Source organism: Balaenoptera musculus, chromosome 3 (assembly GCF_009873245.2).
Source record: "Balaenoptera musculus isolate JJ_BM4_2016_0621 chromosome 3, mBalMus1.pri.v3, whole genome shotgun sequence".
NCBI classification, from domain to species: domain Eukaryota; kingdom Metazoa; phylum Chordata; class Mammalia; order Artiodactyla; family Balaenopteridae; genus Balaenoptera; species Balaenoptera musculus.
In genome coordinates, this window is record NC_045787.1 from 82,057,110 (window position 1) to 82,082,311 (window position 25,202).

The window sequence follows — 25,202 nt, forward strand, 5'->3', positions numbered from 1 at the left end:
TGCCAAGAACTGTACTGATTAGGAAGTGGGCAATTTAATTTCTTCTGGAGAGTAAATCTGCAGCATGAATTAATTTGCTTCATGCTGAGTCCTGCTGGTTTTTCTTCTTTCCTCAATCACTGTTTATTTCACAAAATCAGCACTCACCTATCTTCTATGATTATTTAATTTCAGGAGGATTTTCTGACAAAGCAGTTAGCACAGCTAAACTCAGCTCTGCATGTAATGTGTAAACACATTATATGCTCTACTTCCCCTCAAGTGACATCTCTCAGAGACATTCCTGAATCTACTTCCCACAGTGTGCATCTTTCATTGACATTTACCAAATGCATACGTTCTGATACAAAATCAGGAAAGACATATGTATTCTTCTTTCTAAAGGAGAAGTGGGTCATGGGACATAGGTGATGAAACTAGTAAATAATACACAAAATGGCATTTAAAGATGAAAATTGGCATTGATTTCTTTGTTACTAACCTCTGTGTGGATGTCTGAACTCTTCTGAGTTCTCATTTTATGCACACGGGTCAGTATAATAGCAAGGTTTATTAGGATTCAAGGCTGTGACATTAAAAAAAAACAAGGCTGGTATCTCAATGGATTTCTTTTGGCAGAATATTTAAATAAAGATTATTTGAAGTATGGTACAAACATTTAGAAATAAACAGCTAAAGATCCTCTAAGTAGTGTCACAGTTTGTTTTTCACTTTGCCTCAAAGACAAGCATGACGCATATAGCCTTTTCCTTTTATCTTTATTTCAGCTTCTTTACTGCTTCTGATTAGTGACCTCAATTGAGACTCATTGCTCATTGCAAAGGCTGCTAATGGACTGTTTGAGCCTGAATTTGTTAGGATGGAATATTCCTTCTTCCCAGACCGAAGGCCAGGGTTTTTCCATCCCCAGTCCCTTCTACCCAGAGTTCTAGATAATGATCGTCAGGTTATTCAAACTGATAATTGTGTTTTTCCACTTTTAAAATAAACTTCCCCTTTACCATGTTCTTTGTAATGGTATCTGTAGTCTTTATATTCAATAGCAAGCTGTTGGGCTGCCTCAATTTGAGCCAAGGCATTTTCTTATCAAAACCCATCACAGGAGAGAGGATCATGAAACCACAGATTCATATAGATCTTCACAGTGAACTTTGACCATAAGATAACCTCTCAGATTATTATCCTATTGTGATTACATCTATATTTTTCACTTGCATGCTTTGTCACTTTAGAGACATGAAAATGCTGTTCATTGTTGCTAGGAGATAGGTGACTATGGCAACAGTGTGGGACAGAGCCAGATGGAGTGCCTAATGCATAGTGGTCGGGTTACGCTCTTTTTTGATCTCTAAATGACTCCATGGCAGTCCTGAGCAACAAAGCCCCAAATCACTGCCTCTTCAGCTTGTTTCAAAAGATATGCCACATGGTTTCTCCTTGCAGGTTGGCTCTCCCCATTTAACAAGTATCTTTTTTGTGGTTAACTATACACCACAAGGTTGTCTGAAAAAGGAAAAAAGCTGGATAACAAGGGGGATTATCACTATTTAACTGTGTTTTCATACTGTTACTAATTTAGTTCAGATCTAGGGCCATATGCTTCCCCTCATCATTCCACTGAACTCCTAGCGACTTTCATAGAAGTTCCATGCAAAGAGTGAGGGCAACATATGGTTCTAATAGTGGTTTGTTCATTCCTCAAAGATTTATGGGTATTTTTAAGTCATTAATCATTATTGTTAAGACACCCTTCAATGTCTTCAGAGAGGAGTACTTTCACTGATCTGAAGGAGACTCACCACACAGCCATATCAAGTATGAAAAATAATGTTTCTTTTTCCTTTAAAAACTTGGAAAGAAGAGAAAAATATTGACTTGTTTCTCTTACAATCGAGTGAGAAGGCAACAAATTATAGTCATAAATGGTCATAGTGATATAGCTTTTAGTCTAAAAATAATTTGCTTATTGAACCAGGGAAGTCTTAATCTATTTACTCAACATTTTTCATCATGTCACTCCTCCTCAAAAAACTATGATTCCCTATTACCCACTGCATCAAACCCAAAATCCTGGTCCTCCTCTATCTGTGCCCCACGAATCCATCTAGCGTAATTTATTCTCCAATATAAATCTTTCCTCTCATCAGATCAGAGAAATTATTTCATTTTCTCTCCCCTCCCACTTCCATGCTCACTACTCTTCACACAGATTATCTCTATTTCTATTTCTGTATCTTTGCTGTTGCCACTTCCTAAAATGCCTTCTCCATCTTGAATGCTCATTTTGGTTCAAATATTTACCAGGTACCTACTCTGTGCCTGGCCCCAGGCTAGACGCTAGTATCTAAAGAAAAGCATAATGAGAGTTCCACATTAACCAATGAGGGCAACAGATCCATAAAATTAACAACAGACATCATTTCTGAAGTGTTCACTACACACAGGATTCATTGAGACACTTTTCCTCATTTAATGCTCAGAATAATAATGTTGTTATTATCATTTCTAGCTTACAGATGAAAGATTTACTCAACTGGTGAAGGGTAAATGATTTGCCCTGAGTCAGAGTCAGTTAGCAGTAAAACTGGGTGTAGAACCCAGGTCTGCCTCATTTTTAAAATGGTATTTATACTACTGTTTTGACACAATGAGATACTTTCAATAATGTAAATGTGTATCTTTTGAGGATAGGAACCACTAGAGGAGAGAATGACCAGCTCCATTTGGGAGGGTCAGAAAAGAATTCCTAGGGTTTAGAAAGGGGTGAACTTGTAAATAAGGAGTTTGACAGTGAACATAGTAAGCAAAGGACATTTTTGGAAAAGGTTGAACTTCGAAGTTTAAGTCCTTTTCAGCTTCTTTTAATTTCAGTCCTCTCAGTTCACCCATTTCCCTGTTCTAAAGTGCAACTCAATGCCTACCTCTTCCATAATGTTGTCTATCTGTACATTAACACTTGCTCATCTCATTCTTCTCTAAACTCTGATGGCACTTCTTTTCCATCAGCCGCTTTAGGTCTTGATTTAGGTACTGCCTTGTGCTGCTCTCAGTTACCTGGACCATATACATGTTGAGGGCAGGAGCCTCACCTTTTATCTATTCAGTATCTTCCAAAAACCTAGAGCTGTGTCAGGAACATCATAGGTGATCTGCACATACCCCTTATTGGCAGTAAGTCTTCACATCTGTATCATGTTTATACTTTGTAAATTCTTTCATTTATGCAGTCTTTTTAGATCCTTATAATACCCAGTGAAGTATGCTGGCTTGCTGCTTACAATCCCCATTTTGCAAAGTAAAGGAAACTACAATTCGGAGTAGTTCACTGCGAAACCCAGAATCATGCTGGTGATAAATAAATGATACATTCAGGAAAAGAATCTAAGTGCTTTCTCCACTATCCAATTCTTAATTCAGAGAATGATTGATAGATGGATCAACTTCCATGTTTTAGCAGATGTACCGAGTCTCATGTCCACGCTGTCACTACTAAACCTGTCATATAATTTTCTGTCTTCACATAAGTATCCAACCAATCTCAGAGAGACCTGCAAAATATTTCACTTAAACCATTCAACCATTTGATAGTTGAACCAAGGACAAAAAAGGGATTTTGAAAATGTGAATAAAGTAGCATGGTGTCTACTCTTGTCCACATGAGATTCCTGGAAGAGCCAGCTTAACAAGCCTCAGACTGACTGTAAACAGCAGGTGGGTATTTCCCAGCCATCTGCTGACTTTCTTCTCCAGTTGAGAACCATTGAGAAAGTCACTAACATGGTTGTGACTGGGATGAATTGTCCTGCTCATTAATCAAAGACTGCGGAAAAATAACCAAATTTGACTGTCCTTGCTGAAGGCTGGGCACATTATCAACGCCCAGAGGCAGGGTACAACATAGGATAAAATGTCTTCTCTACATTTTGCTTTCCCTAAAATGGAAAGACCTTCAGCCAGTGGCCCCAGGAATATACACTTTGAGCACATATCCCGAACGAAGATAGGAGCCCAAAGTAAGCCCTTTACAGGACCTCGTTGGCAGAACACTGTTTTATCTCACTGGAAGTCAAACCTGACATTTTCTTGCCATTTTCAACTCATGAGCCAGCAAGTAAACATGTTATAAAGCATTCACTGAGTCTCAGAGGGCTTCTTGGATTGTCCCTCTGTCCTGCTCTTCTGCCTCCAGACCCAAAGATATTTCTCCAACATTGACCACTGGAATAGAACTCAAAGGAGGTGTGTGAGTTCCACTCACCAGTGGTTCTGTTTAGAACCTTGAAGCTAGCTGTTCCGAAGCATGTCTGCATTTAACACTCCCCCTCCTTTCCCCATTCCTTTCTCTTTATTAAAATTTTTATTGGAGTATAGTTGATTTACAATGCAATGTTGTGTTAGTTTCTGCTCTACAGCAAAGTGAACCAGTTATACGTATACATATACCCACTCTTTTTTAGATTCTTTTCCCATATAGGTCGTTAGAGTATTGAGTAGAATCCCCTGTGCTATACGGTAGGTCCTTATTAGTTATCTATTTTATGTATAGTAGTGTGTGTAAGTTCATCCCAAGCTCCTGATTTATCCCTCCCTCCTCCCACCTCCCCAGTAACCATAAATTTGTTTTCTACATCTGTGACTCTATTTTTGTTTTGTAAATAAGTTCATTTGTACTTTTTTTTAGATTCCACATATAAGTGATAACATATGATATTTGTCTTTGTCTGATTTACTTCACTTAGTATGATAATCTCTAAGTCTATCTGTGTGGCTGCAAATGGCATTATTTCATTCTTTTTTATGGCTGAGTAGTATTCCATTGTATATACATACCACATCTTCTTTATCCATTCATCTGTCGATGGACATTTAGGTTGCTTCCATGTCCTGGCTATTGTAAATAGTGCTGCAATGAACACTGGGGTGCAAGTATCCTTTTGGATTATGGTTTTCTCTGGATATATGCCCAGGAGGGGGATTGCTGGGTCATATGGTAGTTCTATTTTTAGTTTTTTAAGGAACCTCTATACTGTTCTCCATAGTAGTTGTACCAATTTACATTCCCACCAACAGTGTAGGAGGGTTCCCTTTTCTCCACACCCTCTACAGCATTTATTGTTTGTAGACTTTTTGATGATGGCCATTCTGACCAGTGTGAGGTGAAACCTCATTGTAGTTTTGATTTGTATTTCTCTGATAATTAGTGATGTTGAGCATCTTTTCATGTGCTTTTTGGCCATCTGTATATCTTCTTTGGAGAAATGTCTATTTAGGTCTTCTGCCCATTTTTTGATTGGATTGTTTGTTTTTTTGACATAGAGTTGCATGAACTGTTTGTATATTTTGGAGATTAATCCCTTGTTGGTTGCTTTGTTTGCAAATATTTTCTCCTATTCTGTGGGTTGTCTTTTTGTTTTGTTTATGGTTTCCTTTGCTGTGCAGAAGCTTTTGAGTTTAATTAGGTCTCACTTGTTTATTTTTGTTTTTATTTTCATTACTCCAGGAGGTGGATCAAAAAAGATATTGCTACGATTAATGTCAAAGAGTATTCTGCCTATGTTTTCCTCTAAGAGTTTTATAGTATCTGGCCTTACACTAGATCTCTGATCCATTTTGAGTTTATTTTTGTGTATGGTGTTAGTGTTCTAATTTCATTTTTTTACATGTAGCTGTCCCGTTTTCCCAATCCACATTCCTTTCCTTACTTCTGTCACATTATTCTGCACAAGCTGTTCTCCCCCACCCAGTATATGGCTTTAAGAGAAGGGACTTGTCATTTCTTTTATTTCTCCACAGCCCCCTCTCCAAAACATTGGCAACCTGCTTTACTGTAATATATGATCAGTAAACAGGAGGTAAATTATATTTACTAAAATTAAGGCACCAAATTCAGTTGACAGGGAAAAATTAGTAAAAATTTTAAAAGTACGGAAAATAATTCAATTTTACTAGTAAGCAAACAAAAAAGTTATACATTATTTTCACCTATATACTTGGCAAAGATCATTTTAATTTTTTCTTCTTTTTAAAAAAATTTATTTTGTATTTTGTAATGAGACTTTTCAGTGGTTCATGCAAGAGTACCATGCTCCAGGGCTGCAAGAGTACCATGCTCCAGGGCTGCAAGAGTCATTTTGTAAGTAAATCGCCAGAAGTTATTCAATCTTGATCAAATTCTTAATGACATGCTGTTCTCTGCTTCATGATCAGACACCCACCCCAGGGATCTGGCTTCTTATCATTGATTTTGTCAAAACAGCTTTCCAAGTTTCCCCTGCTCCTATCTCTGTTGATCCTGGTGATGATTTCTTTCTCTCTGTTGGATCTCTCAGCCATCCAGTCCACAAAAACTGCACCACAGCAAAAGAGAGTTTAGAGCCAACTTTGTACACAGCCTGCTCCCTCCCCATTTTGACTTATTACCTTCTACTGGCCATTGAGGCCATCGAAGTGCCCTCCACACTTTTAAGGTGACTATATACTGATGAATTAATCTTGATTTTCTTCTACTGTGCTAAGTAAAAAATAACTCACATAAAATATTTTTAATGTTTTTAAAATGCCAGATCCTTGTTTTCTCAGTAAATGTATCCCAGTTTGGGTGTGGAGGGGGCAGATTCAGAGAGGGATTGAAAATCCTTTTAACCTATCTGTACACAAGTTATTGGCAAAAAAGCATTAACTTGCCTCATGAGCACTTCAATTAGTTCTCAAAGTACGCCTTTCTTATACTGCCTTCTTTACACTTTTTTTCCATGAAGAATATATTATTTTCTTCCTTGAAAGGCTGTGGCAGTAAGAAATGAGATGAAAGGAGCATACACAGTATGCATCCATGTTACCTTGGAAATTATTGAACGTGCTTCTCCCCGAGTTCCCTTTCCTTTGAGTTTCAAGCTGTTATAAACATCACTTTCTAAAGACTAATAAAGATTCTCTTTAAAGTGACCTGGGCACTTCCAAATCACTCAAAGTCTATTTTTTAAAGATAGCCAGAATGTTTTGTCATTACATTTTAAAACACATTTTTATGAAACCATCTTTTATAGTACCATGTATCAATTTTATAAATTACATCGTCAGAGCCTCAATTTTTTTTATGCCAAATTGGGAATATAAATAGTATATAAATGAGCCCTTAGAAAACCCAAGTACCATATTATGTACCTTTTTCAACTTATTTCCCCACCACCATCATATGCAAGGACAGATTAAGCCCTGAGTAATTCCTATAGTCTTTTATTTTCCTATCCAATCTCTGGTCATGATAATTACAAGCAGAGAGGATTACTCAAGGACAGGTAACCAGAGGGGATCTTTTCTCTTGTCTGCCATCCTATGTGCATTTAAATTTCCTCCTCGCCATGTCTTCTCACAACACTTTCAGGATCAAGCGATTCCCGGCCAAGAAACAAAAGCAAAATCGTCCCATTCCCCCATGGATTCAAATGAAAACTGGTAATACAATCAGGTACAACTCCAAGAGAAGACACTCTAGAAGAAACAAGCTGGGTCTATAAGGAGCCTCACATATGAAGTGGCACACACTTATGCTATTAAGGTCAATTGTGTCTTACCATAACAGAACATCACTACGGTCTGGAACAGCTGCCTGTGTTTGATGGGAGAAATGGAATGGCTCTCTTCTCTTTTCTTGATCTTTCCTCACCACTGCTCACTGTGTAGCTCAGTAATGAATATGTGAAACCTAAAAAAAAAAAAAAAAAAAGGACAGGTAGCCAGAGGGAAAATAGGAAAAGCAAAGAGCCTATATTATCTTCATATTAGATAGAATAAGAGTTAAAATACACTTTTTATTGCTTTTGTAGATTAATATTTCCAATTAAAAAGTTAATTAATAATTCAATCTAAAGCATACACCTAAAAAACCCACATTTTTAAGTTAGCAAGCTTTATTGTTATTATTTACATTGATTTAATGTAACCTTAAAAAGTTTGGAAAAATAATCACACTTAATATTTTAAATTTTTTGGAAAGCAATAAACAAAATGGGCTTCCCTGCACAAAAATGCAGCTTCAAACTGGCCTTGGTTCATATACATGACTTTAGTAATAGTTTCTATTTACCACCTAATTTTTTTCTTTATTTCTCAAAAAAATGTAAAAGTGGGTAGATTCATTCAGTAAAGCATTAAAACACATTCTCAAGTGAATCTACAGTTAAATTTAATTGAGAAAAAATACAAAATTAGTCCCCTAACCCTTAATAAGCTAACCATATATTCTAGATATAATGTAATAGTCATAATTTCAAATACTCAATCTGTTGATTTGTCCCAATTTTTGGTTCAAATTACATGATTATTCCACCTATATGATTGTGTAGGTTGACTTTGGCTAGCTTAATTTCAATTAGTACAGAAATATTCATATCCATAGGTTAGTTGGAGAGCAACATATGCCAACTACATATGAGGCAGGTCTTGGATAACCTTGTAATTTCTGCATTACAGCCTCACCATCCTCTATTATTGACAGCTTCTGATAGCAGAAATAAATTGAAAAAATTTTTGAAGGCAATTCATCTTGGCTCTGCATACTAAAAGCCAGCAAGGTGGTATGGTACAAAGTACATGTTTTCCTGTGATTAAAGGAGTTTAATTCAAAATGTTCAAAGCAAATTTTTAATAGAGCAAAATAAAACACGTATTTATGTGTCACGTATTTTGACAACTTTTCTCTTTCCTACACCAAGATAATGGACTTTGAAGCCAGAGAGACATGGTTCCATTATTTGCTAGCTGCAGGGTATTTGTGAAACTTAACCTCCAGAACTTTGTTTCCTTGATGGTAAAATGGGGTGAAGAATTTGCAGAAGTGCTTCAAATGAGCTAAAGAAATGTGAGGATGCCTGGCACATTTCCTGGCATATGATACCCAATAAATGCTAGTTTCATTTTCTCATCTTCAAAATACTTAAGTAATATGTTCCTTCACTGTAATTCTGACCTTGCACTTTACATAAATCCCTAACTTTGAGATACTTTTACAATTTAGATACCAATCTTCTCAATAAAGTTGACTGCTAGGGCTTCCCTGGTGGTGCAGTGGTTGAGAGTCTGCCTGCCGGTGTAGGGGACACGGGCTCGAGCCCTGGTCTGGGAGGATCCCACATGCCGCGGAGCAACTAGGCCCGTGAGCCACAACTGCTGAGCCTGCGCGTCTGGAGCCTGTGCTCCGCAGCGGGAGAGGCCGCGATGGTGAGAGGCCCGCGCATCGCGATGAGGAGTGGCCCCCGCTTGCCGCAACTAGGGAAAGCCCTCGTACAGAAAAACGAAGGCCCAACACAGCCAAAAATAAATATATAAAAATAAAAATAAATAAATAAAAAAGATTACTATTAAAAAAAAAAAAAGTTGACTGCTAGCTCTTTGTGTGATTTCAACAGTAACAGAAAGTCCCCAACTCCAAAAACACTTCTCTTTACTATGCTCATGCCTAAAGCTTCTTTTGCAGGAGACAAAGGCATTTATTCCAGAATTATAGATAAATCCAAAATTATAAATCCCCTGAAGAGAGATAACACCATGACTTAAATTCATACCAGGTTTTACATGACTGTTAGCAGATACTTTCCTTTGATTAATGGAGGAGAGCAGAAGTGAGAGCACAAGGGAAATGCAGTAACCTGGGCTGGGGATAGGCTTCACAGAAGAAGGAAAATGATTTTGAAATTACAGATAAATTCAGAGACAAATTTCAAACACACAATTTTTCCTTCATACCAGATCCTGCAAAAGGAGACGTGATTTACAGCACAACTTTTTTTTTAAACAACCTTTTGCCTGATAGTGGTAGAAAATCCAGTTTAAATTATAGATTTATTTTGATCATGGTGATATTTTCTGTTTTTCTGATCAACCCAGGACGTTTACTTGATCAGAAATGGTATGATTAGAAATATGTCAGTGTCCATGGTATGACAGGCTCTGCCCATAGGTGTTGCTGGTAGGTAGAGCTGTGCGTGTCTTTAACATTCATAATTTAGTGTTATGAACTGGTGTTTTCAGGCTTGTTTTCCCTATGGTTGGAGGAATAAATAAATGAACTATTGAGTTGAACTTACAGAGAAACCACGGAAAAAATTAGATATCAAGGTTTTCAAACCAATCAGTGTGCCCAACCTTTTGCCCTCTGGAATGGTTAGGGGCTCCACTGTACGCTCTGAAATTGTTCTGGACTCACCAGGCAGTCAAACAAATAAAGAATGAAAGGAAGGAAGAGTTTTGGGTTTTTCAGCCCAACATCAATGATTCTCTGGCATGCTTCAGCCCAAGACACATAACCCAGTGCTTCAGTTAGCAGCAGTAGCCTGGTAAAAAAATATCAGGTGATTTAAGCAAATTCTGAAAGCACTAAGCTGTCAGACTTGAGTATTTATGGTCTTTGATTGCAAACTTCTAAAGAACAAAGACGATATCATGTATATTCCAAACCAGCACTCTCTGGATACTGTGTTGAAATATTCCTCCTTTTACACTTCCATTGAAGTTAATAAGACCTTAGTCATCTTTCAGTAGGAGGCTAAATAAAATTTCTTATTAGAAGATTTCTCTGGCTTTTCCAGTCCATAAATACAACTTCTTTTGTAATTAAAGACAGTATGATGATTTAGTACTTTGCACTTTTATCATTTTTCCTTGTTTTAGTCTGATTTTAATTCATTTTCTTAACTGTGTTATCAGTTCACCATGGTGAGGGTAATGCCTTATTATTCTAATATCAATCCCATTCTCATTTATTCTTAGCCCATGGTATGTGATTTTTAAAATAATAATAATAATAATTTGATTGATTAATTAAAAAATAAGTTGGATTATCAAAATTCACATATCAACATTTTGCTGTTTGTGTCCCCCACCTCCAAATTCATATGTTGAAGCCCTAACTCCCTATGTAACTGCATTTGCAGAAGGGGCCTGTGAGGAGGTGATAGAGGTTAAATGAGGTCGTAGGATGGAGTCCTAACGCAATAGGGCTGGTGACCTTATTAGAAGAGGAAAATCACTAGCGCTCTCTCCCTCTACCATTTTAAGGATATCAAGCTGGGAAGAGGGTTCGCACCAGAAACTGACCCTGCCAGACTTTGATCTGGGACTTCCAGCCTCAAGAACTATGAGAATAAATTTCTGTGTTTAAGCCACCGAGTCCATGGCATTTCTTTGTGGCAGCCCAAATAGACTAATACAATATTAAAACAAAACAAAACAAAAAAGAAACCCATTTTGAGGAAGCAATATGCAAATCCAATATGTATGTTTTCAATTCATAAGAACTACATTCAAAACCATATGCAATGCTGGTAGAAAACTTTGCCTTGCACTTTCAGTTATGCAGTGCCAATTTTAGAAAAAGATCATGACATGAACTGAAGAAATTCCTTATAAATTTATGAAGAAAACTAAGTCAAAATAAACATTTAAAAAACAAAGCCATTAATTATAAATAAAATCATTACATAATATTTATATAATTCTTTTAAAACTTTATAAAAAGCTTCCATAGGAAGTACCTCTCAAATATAGGCATTAATTTTAAAAATCTAAGATTGTCTTTGGTCACCAGTAGGGGGCAGCAAGGCATATGAGATCCCTCACTGTTTGAAACTCAAGGGATGCTTGCCAGGTTAGCTAGGAAGTGCCGAGGGGAGCAAGGTGAGATATAACAGCATCAGATATGCAAAAAAAAGAAACCCTTATAAGTCAGGGCCAGGCACTAGAAGGAGGAGATGGTAGGAACACACAAGTCAAAATTTTATGCACACCAATGGAAAGCTTTGGGTTGGAAATGAGAATGTTTATCCTTCTAGAAATCAGTATATACCAGCAACTCCTTAATTCTTCCATCAAATTCACTAAAATAGTACACAATGTTGGGATAATCCTGCCCTGATTTCTCACAGTTAAATCTGAGTGCTTTTTCTTTCTTTCTTTCTATTCATTGTCTTTAAGCCTTCATGGAAAGTAGTTCCACAACATTTTGAATAGTTTGGTGGTCTACGATGACTGTTGACTATTTTTCTCCCAGGAAAAGAGAAGAGGGACTTTCAGTTATACATAACTACAGAAAAAATAGTTTGGTCCAAGAATAGACTAGGTTTTGTGTATCAGAATATGCCCAGAGAGCTAGGCCCTAAAAGAAATTAAGCTAGATCTAAAAGAGATTAGGGCAGAGGGCAGACAGAAGAAGCAAGAAGAACTACAATCCTGCAGCCTGTGGAACAAAAACCACATTCACAGAAAGATAGACAAGATGAAGAGGCAGAGGGCTATGTACCAGATGAAGGAACAAGATAAAACCCCAGAAAAACAACTAAATGAAGTGGAGATAGGCAACCTTCCAGAAAAACAATTCAGAATAATGATAGTGAAGATGATCCAAGACCTTGGAAAAAGAATGGAGGCAAAGATCGAGAAGATGCAAGAAATGTTTAACACAGACCTAGACGAATTAAAGAACAAACAAACAGAAATGAACAGTACAATAACTGAAATGAAAACTACACTAGAAGGAATCAACAGCAGAATAACTGAGGCAGAAGAACGGATAAGTGACCTGGAAGACAGAATGGTGGAATTCACTGCTGCAGAACAGAATAAAGAAAAAAGAATGAAAAGAAATGAAGACAGCCTAAGACACTTCTGGGACAACATTAAACGCAGTAACATTCGCATCATAGGGGTCCCAGAAGGAGAAGAGAGAGAGAAAGGACCAGAGAAAATACTTGAAGAGATTATACTCTAAAACTTCCTTAACATGGGAAAGGAAATAGCCACCCAAGTCCAGGAAGTGCAGCAAGTCCCATACAGGATAAACCCAAGGAGAAACACGCTGAGACACATAGTAATCAAAGTGGCAAAACTTAAAGACAAAGAAAAATTATTGAAAGCAGCAAGGGAAAAATGACAAATAATATACAAGGGAACTCCCATAAGGTTAACAACTGATTTCTCAGCAGAAACTCTACAAACCAGAAGGGAGTGGCATGATATACTTGAAGTGATGAAAGGGAAGAATCTACAACCAAGATTACTCTACCTGGCAAGGATCTCATTCAGATTCAACGGAGAAATCAAAAGCTTTACAGACAAGCAAAAGCTAAGAGAATTCAGCACCACCAAACCAGCTCTACAACAAATACTAAAGGAACTTCTCTAAGTGGGAAACACAAGAGAAGAAAAGGACCTACAAAAACAAACCCAAAACAATTAAGAAAATGGTCATAGGAACATACATATCGATAATTACCTTAAACGTGAATGGATTAAATGCTCCAACCAAAAGACACAGGCCTGCTGAGTGGATACAAAAACAAGACCCATATATATGCTGTCTACAATAGACCCACTTCAGACCTAGGGACACATACAGACTGAAAGTGAAGGGATGGAAAAAATATTCCATGCAAATGGAAATCAAAAGAAAGCTGGAGTAGCTATACTCATATCAGATAAAATACACTTTAAAATAAAGAATGTTACAAGACACAAGGAAGGACACTACATAATGATCAAGGGATCAATCCAAGAGGAAGATATAACAATTATAAATATATATGCACCCAACATAGGAGCACCTCAATACATAAGGCAACTGCTAACAGCTGTAAAAGAGGAAATGGACAGTAACACAATAATAGTGGGGGACTTTAACACCTCACCTACACCAATGGACAGATCATCCAAAGTGAAAGTAAATAAGGAAACAGATGACACAATAGATCAGATAGATTTAATTGATATTTATAGGACATTCCATCCAAAAACAGCAGATTACACTTTCTTCTCAAGCACACATGGAACATTCTCCAGGATAGATCACATCTTGGGTCACAAATCAAGCCTCAGCAAATTTAAGAAACTTGAAATCTTATCAAGCATCTTTTCAGACCACAATGCTATGAGATTAGAAATCAATTACAGGGGAAAAAATGTAAAAAACACAAATACATGGAGGCTAAACACTACGTTACTAAATAACCAAGAGATCATGGAAGAAATCAAAGAGGAAACCAAAAAATACCTTGAGACAAATGACAATGAAAACACGATGATCCAAAACCTATGGGATGCAGCAAAAGCAGTTCTAAGAGGGAAGTTTATAGCTATACAAGCCTACCTCAAGAAACAAGAAAAATCTCAAATAAACAATCTAACCGGGCTTCCTTGGTGGCGCAGTGGTTGAGAATCTGCCTGCCAATGCAGGGGACACGGGTTCGAGCCCTGGTCTGGGAAGATCCCACATGCCGCGGAGCGACTAGGCCCGTGAGCCACAACTACTGAGCCTGCGCGTCTGGAGCCTGTGCTCCGCAACAAGAGAGGCCACGATAGTGAGAGGCCCGCGCACCCCGATGAAGAGTGGCCCTCGCTTGCCGCAACTGGAGAAAGCCCTCGCACAGAAACGAAGACCCAACACAGCCAAAAATAAATAAATAAATAATTTAAAAAAAAACAAAAAACAAAAAACAATCTAACTTTACACCTGAAGGAACTGGAGAAAGAGGAACAAACAAAACCCAAAGTTAGCAGAAGGAAGAAATCATAAAGATCAGAGCAGAAATAAATGAAATAGAAACAAAGAAAACAATAGCAAAGATCAATAAAACTAAAAGCTGGTTCTTTGAGAAGATAAACAAAATTGATAAACTCTTAGCCAGACTCATCAAGCAAAAGAGGGAGAGGAGTCAAATTAATAAAATTAGAAATGAAATAGGAGAAGTTACAACAGACACCACAGAAATACAAAGCATCCTAAGAGACTACTACAAGCAACTCTATGCCAATAAAATGGACAACCTGGAAGAAATGGACAAATTCTTAGAAAGGTATAACCTTCTAAGACTGAACCAGGAAGAAATAGAAAATATGAACAGACCAATCACAAGTAATGAAATTGAAACTGTGATAAAAAATCTTCCAACAAACAAAAGTCCAGGATCAGATGGCTTCACAGGTGAATTCTAGCAAATATTTAGGGAAGAGCTAACACCCATCCTGCCCAAACTCTTCCAAACAATTGCAGAGGAAGGAACACTCCCAAACTCATTCTATGAGGCCACCATCACCCTGATACCAAAACCAGACAAAGATACTACAGAAAAAGAAAATTACAGACCAATATCACTGATGAATATAGATGCAAAAATCCTCAACAAAATACTAGCAAACAGAATCCAACAACACATTAAAAGGATCATACACCATGAGCAAGTGGGATTTATCCCAGGGATGCAAGGGTTCTTCAATATACGCAAATCAATCAATGTGATACACCATATTAACAAATTGAAGAATAAACACCATATGATCATCTCAATAGATGCAGAAAAAGCTTTCGACAAAATTCAACACCCATTTATGAAAAAAACTCTCCAGAAAGTGGGCATAGAGGGAACCTACCTCAACATAATAAAGGCCATATACGACAAAGCCACAGCAAACATCGTTCTCAACGTTGAAAAACTGAAAGCATTTCCTCTAAGATCAGGAACAAGACAAGGTTGCCCACTCTCACCACTATTATTCAACATTGTTCTGGAAGTCCTAGCCACAGAAATCAGAGAAGAAAAAGAAATAAAAGGAATACAAATTGGAAAACAAGAAGTAAAACTGTCACTGTTTGCAGATGACATGATACTATACATACAGAATCCTAAAGATGCCACCAGAAAACTACTAGAGCTAATCAGTGAATTTGGTAAAGTTGCAAGATACAAAATTAATGCACAGAAATCTCTTGCATTCCTATACACTAATGATGAAAAATCTGAAAGAGAAATTAAGGAAATACTCCCATCTACCACTGCAACAAAAAGAATAAAATACCTAGGAATAAACCTATCTAAGGAGACAAAAGACCTGCATGCAGAAAACTATAAGACACTGATGAAAGAAATTAAAGATGATACCAACAGATGGAGAGATATACCATGTTCTTAGATTGGAAGAAGCAATATTGAGAAAATAACTATACTACCCACAGCAATCTACAGATTCAATGCAATCCCTATCAAAGTGCCAGTGGCATTTTTTACGGAACTAGAACAAAAAATCTTAAAATTTGTATGGAGACACAAAAGACCCCAAATAGCCAAAGCAGTCTTGAGGGAAAAAAACGGAGCTGGAGGAATCAGACTCCCTGACTTCAGACTATACTACAAAGCTACAGTAATCAAGACAATATGGTACTGACACAAAAACAGAAACATAGATCAAAGGAACAAGATAGAAAGCCCAGAGATAAACCCACACACCTATGGTCAACTAATCTATGACAAAGGAGGTAAGGATATACAATGGAGAAAAGACAGTCTCTTCAGTAAGTGGTGCTGGGAAAACTGGACAGCTACATGTAAAAGAATGAAATTAGAACACTCCCTAACACCATACACAAAAATAAACTCAAAATGGATTAGAGACCTAAATGTAAGACTGGACACTATAAAAGTCTTAGAGGAAAACATAGGAAGAACACTCTTTGACATAAATCACAGCAAGATCTTTTTTGATCCACCTCCTAGAGTAATGGAAATAAAAACAAAAAGAAACAAATGAGGCCTAATGAAACTTCAAAGTTTTTGCACAGCAAAGGAAACCATAAGCAAGACGAAAAGACAACCCTCAGAATGGGAGAAAATATTTGCAAACAAATCAATGGACAAAGGATTAATCTCCAAAATATATAACCAGCTCATGCAGCTCACTATTAAAAATACAAACAACCCAATCCAAAAATGGGCAGAAGACCTAAATATACATTTCTCTAAAGACATACAGATGGCCAAGAAGCACATGAAAAGCTGCTCAACATCACTAATTATTAGAGAAATGCAAATCACAACTACAATGAGGTACCACCTCACACCAGTTAGAATGGACATCATCAGAAAATCTACAAACAACAAATGCTGGAGAGGGTGTGGAGAAAAGGGAACCCTCTTGCACTGTTGGTGGGAATGTAAATTGATACAGCCACTATGGAGAACAGTATGGAGGTTCCTTAGAAAACTAAAAATAGAATTACCATATGACCCAGCAATCCCACTACTGGGCATATACCCTGAGAAAACCATAATTCAAAAAGACACATGCACCCCAATGTTCATTGCAGCACTATTTACAATAGCCAGGACATGGAAGCAACCTAAATGCCCATCGAGAGACGAATGGATAAAGAAGATGTGGTACATATATACAATGGAATATTACTCAGCCATAATAAGGGACGAAATTGGGTCATTTGTAGAGACGTGGATGGATCTAGAGACTGTCACACAGAGTGAAATAAGTCAGAAAGAGAAAAACAAATATCATATATTAACTCATATACGTGGAACCTAGAAAAATGGTACAGATGAACCGGTTTGCAGGGCAGAGAAATTGAGACACAGATGTAGAGAACAACCGTATGGACACCAAGCGGGAAAGAGGCGGGGGGGTGGGGGTGGGGGTGTGATGAATTGGGAGATTGGAATTGACATGTATACACTGATGTGTATAAAATTGATGACTAATAAGAACTTGCTGTATTAAAAAATAAATCAAATAAAATTTAAAAAATAAAAAAAGTAAAAAATTAAAATATAAATTAAAAAAAAAAGATATTAGGCAATGAGAAAACTTTGAATTGTTTAATTCCTTACTAGTTTCACCATATTAATATGGTACTCCTTCATAATTATTATGCATTTGATAAATGCAGAGAAAGTGGATAAATATTTTGCTGGATAGTCAAAAAGGTTGTGAGATGGTAGATCAATTTTCTCGCCTAGCCACAAAGTAACAGTTTATAGCTTTCCCTACTTACTGAAGTAACTTTATAATGTTTCCATGCAGAGCATTTCGGTGCTGAAAAGATTATAGGGACCCAGAAGGAAAAGAAGCTCAGAGCTTATTTTCTGATGAATCTATATAAACTCTGACTTCCTTGCTCTTTCTCCACAAAATGCATATGTTGAACGTTTTAGAAGGATCAAACTTCCACTTAGGACCAAGATACAAAAAGAAAGGGGAGTAGGTGGAGGAGGGGGTGGGGAGAGGAGAAGAAGAAAAAGCAAGCCAACAAACAAATAAAATACCAGCACATATCACCACATCTGACAGCACCAGGATTGATGCTAAATTTTCAGAGATTAAAGTTTATACATATTCTACCTTTTCTGGTCTCTGAGTATCTTAGCATCAGAAACACAAGTAAACTCTTCTGCTGGGATTAAGGAAAGAGATTTTCCTTCAAGACTTGATTTCAGCCTGCAGTGAATTTTTATGACCAAGTTATTAACTCCTGAGAAATGGGATTTATAATGGAAATACTGATAGATTCCTAATGGTAGTTGTGCTGGCAGGCACCTATATATTAGTCTTAATAATGCCAAATTGTGAAACTAAAGTGATTGAAAACCTACTAACTTACACTTAAGGAATCTCTGCTTCAGTAGTTTTTGATATCTCCCTCATTTGAATGATTTTTCAGGTTGTTCTAAAGACTAGTGCCTTGTATTTGTCAGAATGAGAGTTACAATACCGTGGGGTTTTGTGAGCATCATAAACTTAGAACAGCGTATTTATTTCTGAATAGTTCAAGACTCTGTGGTCCTTTTCTATTTAGGAAATTTACCTGCATAAAAATCTTGAGTTCTCCAGCTATAAATTCTATAGCCTGAGGCCTCTCTCCTTTTCCTCCCATTTTTTATACATTTTATTCTTCTTTCTAGTGGCTCATTGAACAGCTGAAGGGGATAACAATGTAATTTCATGAACAGTGATCAAAAATAAAAAGAAATATATCCTTGACTTGGGTGGATAAGCAGACTCCCCACACTGTTAGTAGAATTACAGCTGGATGCCAGACTTTGATTGGCTTGATCTCATTACATAACCTATTCCCTGCAACTGTCTTCTGTTATGGCCTGTTTTATGTGACCTGACAGCCCATATATAGATGTAGCAGTAAATACATGCTGCCACTGCTTAAACAAAAATTTTCCTATCATCACGCTTATCAGGATAAATGTATTGCCAGATATATTCTTCTTCCTGAGTTGATATGAGCAGAGCTCGGCAAATGTCATCTCTCCTTCCTCAAGGGGCTCTTCTGAAGCTCTCATTTGGCATTTAAAAACATTGAATATGGTTGAATGGATCCAGATGCATTCTCTAACAGAAGTTATGGAAACATGGACAACAGCTTCATCCTATCAAGTATTGTATTATTTCAGGGCTATTCTGACATGGAGCGGGAAATTCAAAATACTTTTGCCCTGAACCAACTGTAGCATACAGAACAAGAAGAAAAATCAAATCAGTCATTAGAGAAAATTCTGAAAACCCATGCTTAAAAGCTTTGGGGATGTGGGAAGCCATTTCTCACGGATTGTGTGTTTTTAAGAATGATTTGAACAAAATCATGTAAACATCATAGATTGAGAAATATAATGCTGGTTCTGATTTCAGAGTTATGTGTTTAAAAATCTAACACAGCACATATAGAAAATAGCAATAGTATCCAGGACGCAAGCAGTACATTTACACAGCTCCATTACAAATACTAAAGAGATTTCCCTTAGCCTTTATAAGCCACTAGGAACAATGCAAGAATTTCAGGTAACCACCCAGCTTTCCATTTCCATCACTGACATGCTTACCCTTTGCAAGCAGACCTCTAGGTGTGGCTGACGGCTGTAAGCCTGTTATACTTCAGCTGCCATCTGGCAGTAGAGATTCAATCCATTGCTTCCAGCACAGTGGCCTGTTTTCTCTAGCTCTGGGAATTGCACTAAAGTGCATGATTTAAATGTCTTCACTGTCAAATTATTGTGGTTTAGTTCATCAAGATAAATTTTAAAAAACCATAGGGGGGGAGTATATGCCCTGAAGAGTATTATTTGTTGCAGGGAAGAAAAGTATTGAAAATCAACAGTTGCTGAGAGACCTCAAATTAGTTTTATTCATAATGCTAGGTTTTCTAAGTGTCAGGTAACAGAACAATAATTACCAAATAAGCCAAATACTTAACATATAAAAGGCCCAATTCAAACATTTGGGTAGGAAAATGCAGTGTTTTGAAGAATTAGAAGTTTATAAAATCTTTGCCTTTTAGCTCACTACCCTCTCAAGATAATTTCTCATTCATTTTGCAGTTCATTTGTTGGGTGATTGTTCTGTATCAGGCACTGTGCAAGGCAGTGGGAATAGAAAGATAAATAAGACATAGTCCTTGCCTTCTGAACGCTAGTAAGAGAACAGCCTTAGATTTATGACCCACTGTAAGTCACTACTTCTTTGTCACAAAAGAAAACACAGCTGACAGTGGGGAACTGGGAAAAACATGGCTGCCAACTTTGCATAATCATGCCTGGTTTTTGGTAGGTTTCCCTGCACACCACAGCATACACCACCAGAGGATGTCTACAGTTGTTCTCAACTTTTTTATTTACCCAGATGCACTTAAGGGATGTGACACATCCCTATCAGCAGTTGTATCTCACTTTGGCGGTAACTTTCAATGTGGGGAGTGGGAGTGTGGGAGATGTGGGCAGTGGGAGAGTGTTCACAAAATTCTCTGTTTGATAAAGGCCCAGAGCTGGTTTTGATTGTGCCCTTCATCCGCCTTGAGAATCACTGCTCCGCCATGCAGAATTGAATTGTGCAAGGGGGATGAGTTTCCATGTGTGCCCTTGTGTGGTGAAGGAAGACAACTGAGAAGACAACTGTGAGCTTTACTAACTATGAGCTTTATGTATAAATCGGCCCACTTCACCTTCTCCACTCCAGGGAACATAGGCTTTCTATTTATGAAGAGCAGATTCTCTTATCTCCTCACATTACTCTCCTAAGTTCTTTGGCTTCGATATTTTTCTAGGCTTTCCTGCAAACAATACAGACAATTTTCAGATTTGGGATTTGGGGGATTCTTATTCTACTTCTGGGAGAATTCTATCAGAATATCAGGTAAAGCCCAGGACCCTAAGTTTACATAAGCCAGGTCTCCAGGGCTAGTCAGAGAATGAGACTCACTCAGACAACTACCAAATGGAAGTTTGAATAAATCAGATTAAACATACAGAAAGACTGAGAAAAGAATGGAAGAGGCAGAAGCTATCATAAGTTACTGCATTTAGTTATTAAATTCTGATCTCCCCACTGGATTGTAGAAACAAAAGCCAGGGAGAGAAAAGAAAGGAAAAAAATAGTAAGAGAATGAAAAGCTTCCACAAGGGATACTGGTTGATAAAAGGGTATCCAAGAAATAAACCCTGTCCCCATAACCTCTCCATTCTCCACAGTGGAGACAGAGGGAGATCTGACCATTTCATTCCTTCTTAATTCTTCTTTAGTTCCCATCTCTACAGAATTGACAGCCAACCAGCCAGACTATTCAGTGAGGGGGGTGTGTGAGCCCACGCATGCCCTGTGTCGCACCTTCCTGCTGTGTCCCATATGTCCATCCATGTCTGGCAAAGCCCAACTGCTTGCAGTTCTGCCCTCTACTTCTCTCATCTCCCATGTCCCATGTTGTTTTCTGCCTCCATGATTTTGCTCTTGCTATTCCTTCTGCTAAGTACCGTACCCCCTCTCCACTTTCCCTAGTCTGGCTGGTTCTTACCTACTCATCAACACTTACTATGATCATCTCCTCTAGGAAGCACCCCTGTTTCCCCAGGTTGGTCAAAGGCCCCCTTCCTTATATTCCCATAGCAACCAAGATACATTTATGTTTTTCCCCTACTATATGTATATTTAAATGATCTGTTTCTGCATGTGTTTCTTCATCTAGACTGTGAGCTCTTCAAGGCTAATGAGCTAAGTACAATGCCTGGACATAACAGACTTCAAATAAGTTGGGTTTTTTGTTTTTTTGTTCACTAAACTGAAAAGCAAGTATTAAGGGGAAAATCCTGTTTTAATATCAGGACAAAACTTATGGGTAAGATAATGTTGAGCATGTTAATGGATTTACATTGCTAGCCATCACAAAAATACAAAATCAAATGTCATCAAAGCTAACAATTCTCAAATGTATACACCTCACACCCATGTCTGTCTTCATAACGAGGGTAGATAGTCTGCACTGGAGGTTAAAGGGTGGGCTCTGGAGACTGCTCATTGATTTCACCTGCTCCACAGTCAGCTGAATACCTTTTAGCCAGTTGCTGAGCCACTTCTGCCTCAGTTTTTCTTCTGTGAAATGGAAGCAATAATTGTGTTGTTGTGAGATTTAAACAAAACAATGTATGTAAAACATTATTAAAGCTTATTACTTTCACTGTTGTAGCCTTTTTTCTTCCTTACCATATTGCTTTCCCAATGCATTTCCATCTGTCGTAGCAACCATCTATTGAGTGGTAAAGCATACTACATAAATTACTACTAATCCTCACAACCCTGTAATGGAAGTATTGTTAGCTTCCATTTTATAGATGATGACAGTGAAACTCAGATTAAATATATTACCCACAGTCTCACTACTAGTAATTGGTGGATCCAGGAAATAAAGCCAAAATTAGCCAGCTCCAAGCCCAGCACTTTTTCACAAAACCAAGATGCTTTCTCAACATCTTGAAAAATAAAATTGTGTGGGTTTTATAATTCTATAGTCTCCTAGAATGTGGTTGTATGATTTCAACCAATCTAGAAAACTTTCCCACCCAAAGTACCACCTCTCTCACATCCTAAAGCTTGGTAGTCCTTAAAAAGGCAATGACATTTTTAGCTCCACAATCAGAAATGAAACAAAAAAGAGCAACTATTCCTGAGAAGTAACACTAATAAAGTGTTAATGACAAATATGAAGTCATTTCTTGAAAGCAATCTTAGTAGAAAGTATCAAAAGAAAAAGGGAAGTGTAAAAAGTCACTTAACTGCTGAAGGCAGAAAAAAATGAAAGGCAATTTTTTAGTAGTTATTTTTTTAAGCTCCTTTTTTAAATTATCTCTGATGATTTGCTTAAAGCTATGAAAATCTTTTCATGAATATGCTCAACATTTATTCGAACTTTCGAATGTCTTGTCAAGGGATTCACAACCCATAAAGCCCAAACCTAGATTTTAGCCCAAGGCTCCCTAACTGGGGGCCAATGAGGCCAACACAAAGATTTTGCACCAGAGACCAATATGAGAAAAGGAAGGATTAAAAAATCTTAAGGAGGCAAATTCAAGCTGTTTCCATAGCTCATAGACTTACCACCAATGTAACAGACTCTTCTCCACTAACTTTGAAATGCCCCAGACTTTTCCATGTTATCATCAGGTTAAGAACTAATGACCTGAAACATTAAATAGTATGCACTTCCTTCAACTCTTAACACTTATTTTATTATGCTCCAAAATGTGGGAAAAAATTTGTTCTACATGAGGCTTTCTTGACCATATGTAACACATTCTGATGAAGCTAAGGGAAGGGAGTATAGCATTGGACTTTGTGGATTATATGAATATGAATTGTCTCAGAAATATGAGAGAAGCAAAGGGGTCTCCTCTGTTAGGTGGAGCCCATTTCCTCTCCCCAGTGAGCCCCTTTTCCCTTTTTCTCCCACTCCAGCCCCAGACTCAGCTGGCACCTGCTACAGTACTGCCATCCATGAGGGCCCAGTGACTCCTCATTTGCACTTGTCTGTGCACTATAAATTCTGAGAAACATCTCCATCTGTCCATTCATTCCACTGGACAAACTGAGCTCATATGCCATTACAGTTGCTGCTAACGTCTTTCCATATTGTATCGGTCAGAGATGTCAAAACTGAATAGATTGAGAGAGAAGCTATTCAGCCTTTCAAGGCCAGGTCACGGTGCTTGTCTAGGGAGCACCATTGAGAGTTATGGTGAAGCCACTGATTCAAATATAACATATTACTTTTCATATGGCTTTCACACATATCCTTAACCTAGCCACCGAGAACTGTGTCAAATGCTGTCACAACCATGGTAATCAGAGGCCAAGCTGCAGGAAAAAGAATACTCTGGTTGCAGCACAATTTTTGCAATCTTGAAGTTATAATAAATAGGGTTGTTCCATTTTTATTAAGCATTCATGACTTTGCTCTGAACCAAAAGAGAGCTGCATAGGAATGTAAGAAACAAGGTAGCCATTTACTAAGTGAAATGGTATCAAAACATGGGCTAGAATTTTGCTTGTGAAGAACATTTAGATGAAGCACTTAAAATGTCACAAAAGTAATCCCCCCAATTAAAAAAAAAAATCACAGCTCAAAAAGCTATAGCAGTCTGTCAATGAAAGAAATATCAAGCAGATGTTTCCCTTATTTCCAAATATATTTAGAATTCTGAGGGAAAACCTCAATGGATGTTTTTATTATGCATCTGTTGTGGTCAACATCTGGCACCAGCTCTCACCAATCCATCAATCCCACCAAACTGTGTCTCCTTTCAGCTTACAGAGAGACTGTAAACAACCCACAGGGTAGAGCATGGATTTTATTTTTCTCTTTCTTTCTTTGCTTTCTTCTTGCTTTTCTTTTTTGTCTGTTTTGTTTTTTATAGCAAGATGAAAGCAGCACAGAAAACAGAAAAAGTCTATTTGTACCATTTATAAACTATATGGTAAACGTGCCTTCTAAAGAAGGAATTGCAAATGCAGTTAGAGGGAGTAGGATGAGAGAATTTAAATTCTTTTTAGAGAAAATGAGTTGTCTTGCAACTGCCAATCTTCCACTCATTCATTCAACAAGTATTTTTTACTAACTACTAGTACATAGTACATAGAACATAGTACATAGTACAATGCGTTAGGACCTATGGATAGCTACACAAATTAAAAATAGAAAATCCTTCCTCTTTTGCAAGACAGGGCATGCACTAAAAGAGCTATTATAAAAATCTGAAAGTCAGGGGTCAAGACCTGCTGCTGATCTTATTTATGAGACTTTCATTTATATAAACTGGGAAGAACATTTTCAGGCCCCAGCACAGGAAATAAGGGAAAACTTCCTACCAGTTATTCCAAGGAAAGAGAGATAGATTAAATTCCATTACAAAGAACATAGTTATCATCCAAATTATTTTGTTTTTTAGACTTTGGATAAGTGGGTCATTGACTAAAGACCAGGATTTTGTTTTTGTAAAAGAAAAAACACTTTGTTATCACACTTGTTATACTGTATTTCTTTGCACAACAGATTTTTAAAGCCACTTTTTCTCAATTGCCTAAAATCTTACTGAAAATTTTAA

At 37.4% G+C, this 25,202-nt stretch overlaps 1 protein-coding gene across 1 annotated transcript; it reads left to right on the forward strand.

The window, feature by feature from the left end:
- The first annotated feature begins 7,361 nt into the window (after positions 1 to 7,361).
- On the forward strand, positions 7,362 to 7,517 carry LOC118893581 (60S ribosomal protein L39-like). The gene has a single exon (XM_036849270.1). It carries the CDS (start codon positions 7,362 to 7,364, stop codon positions 7,515 to 7,517), a length of 156 nt encoding a protein of 51 aa, XP_036705165.1.
- Positions 7,518 to 25,202: the final 17,685 nt, after the last annotated feature.

What these genes read in the sequence shown, in the direction of transcription:
- LOC118893581 (XM_036849270.1), top strand. Translation starts at nt 7,362, where the DNA reads ATGTCTTCTCACAACACTTTCAGGATCAAGCGATTCCCGGCCAAGAAA.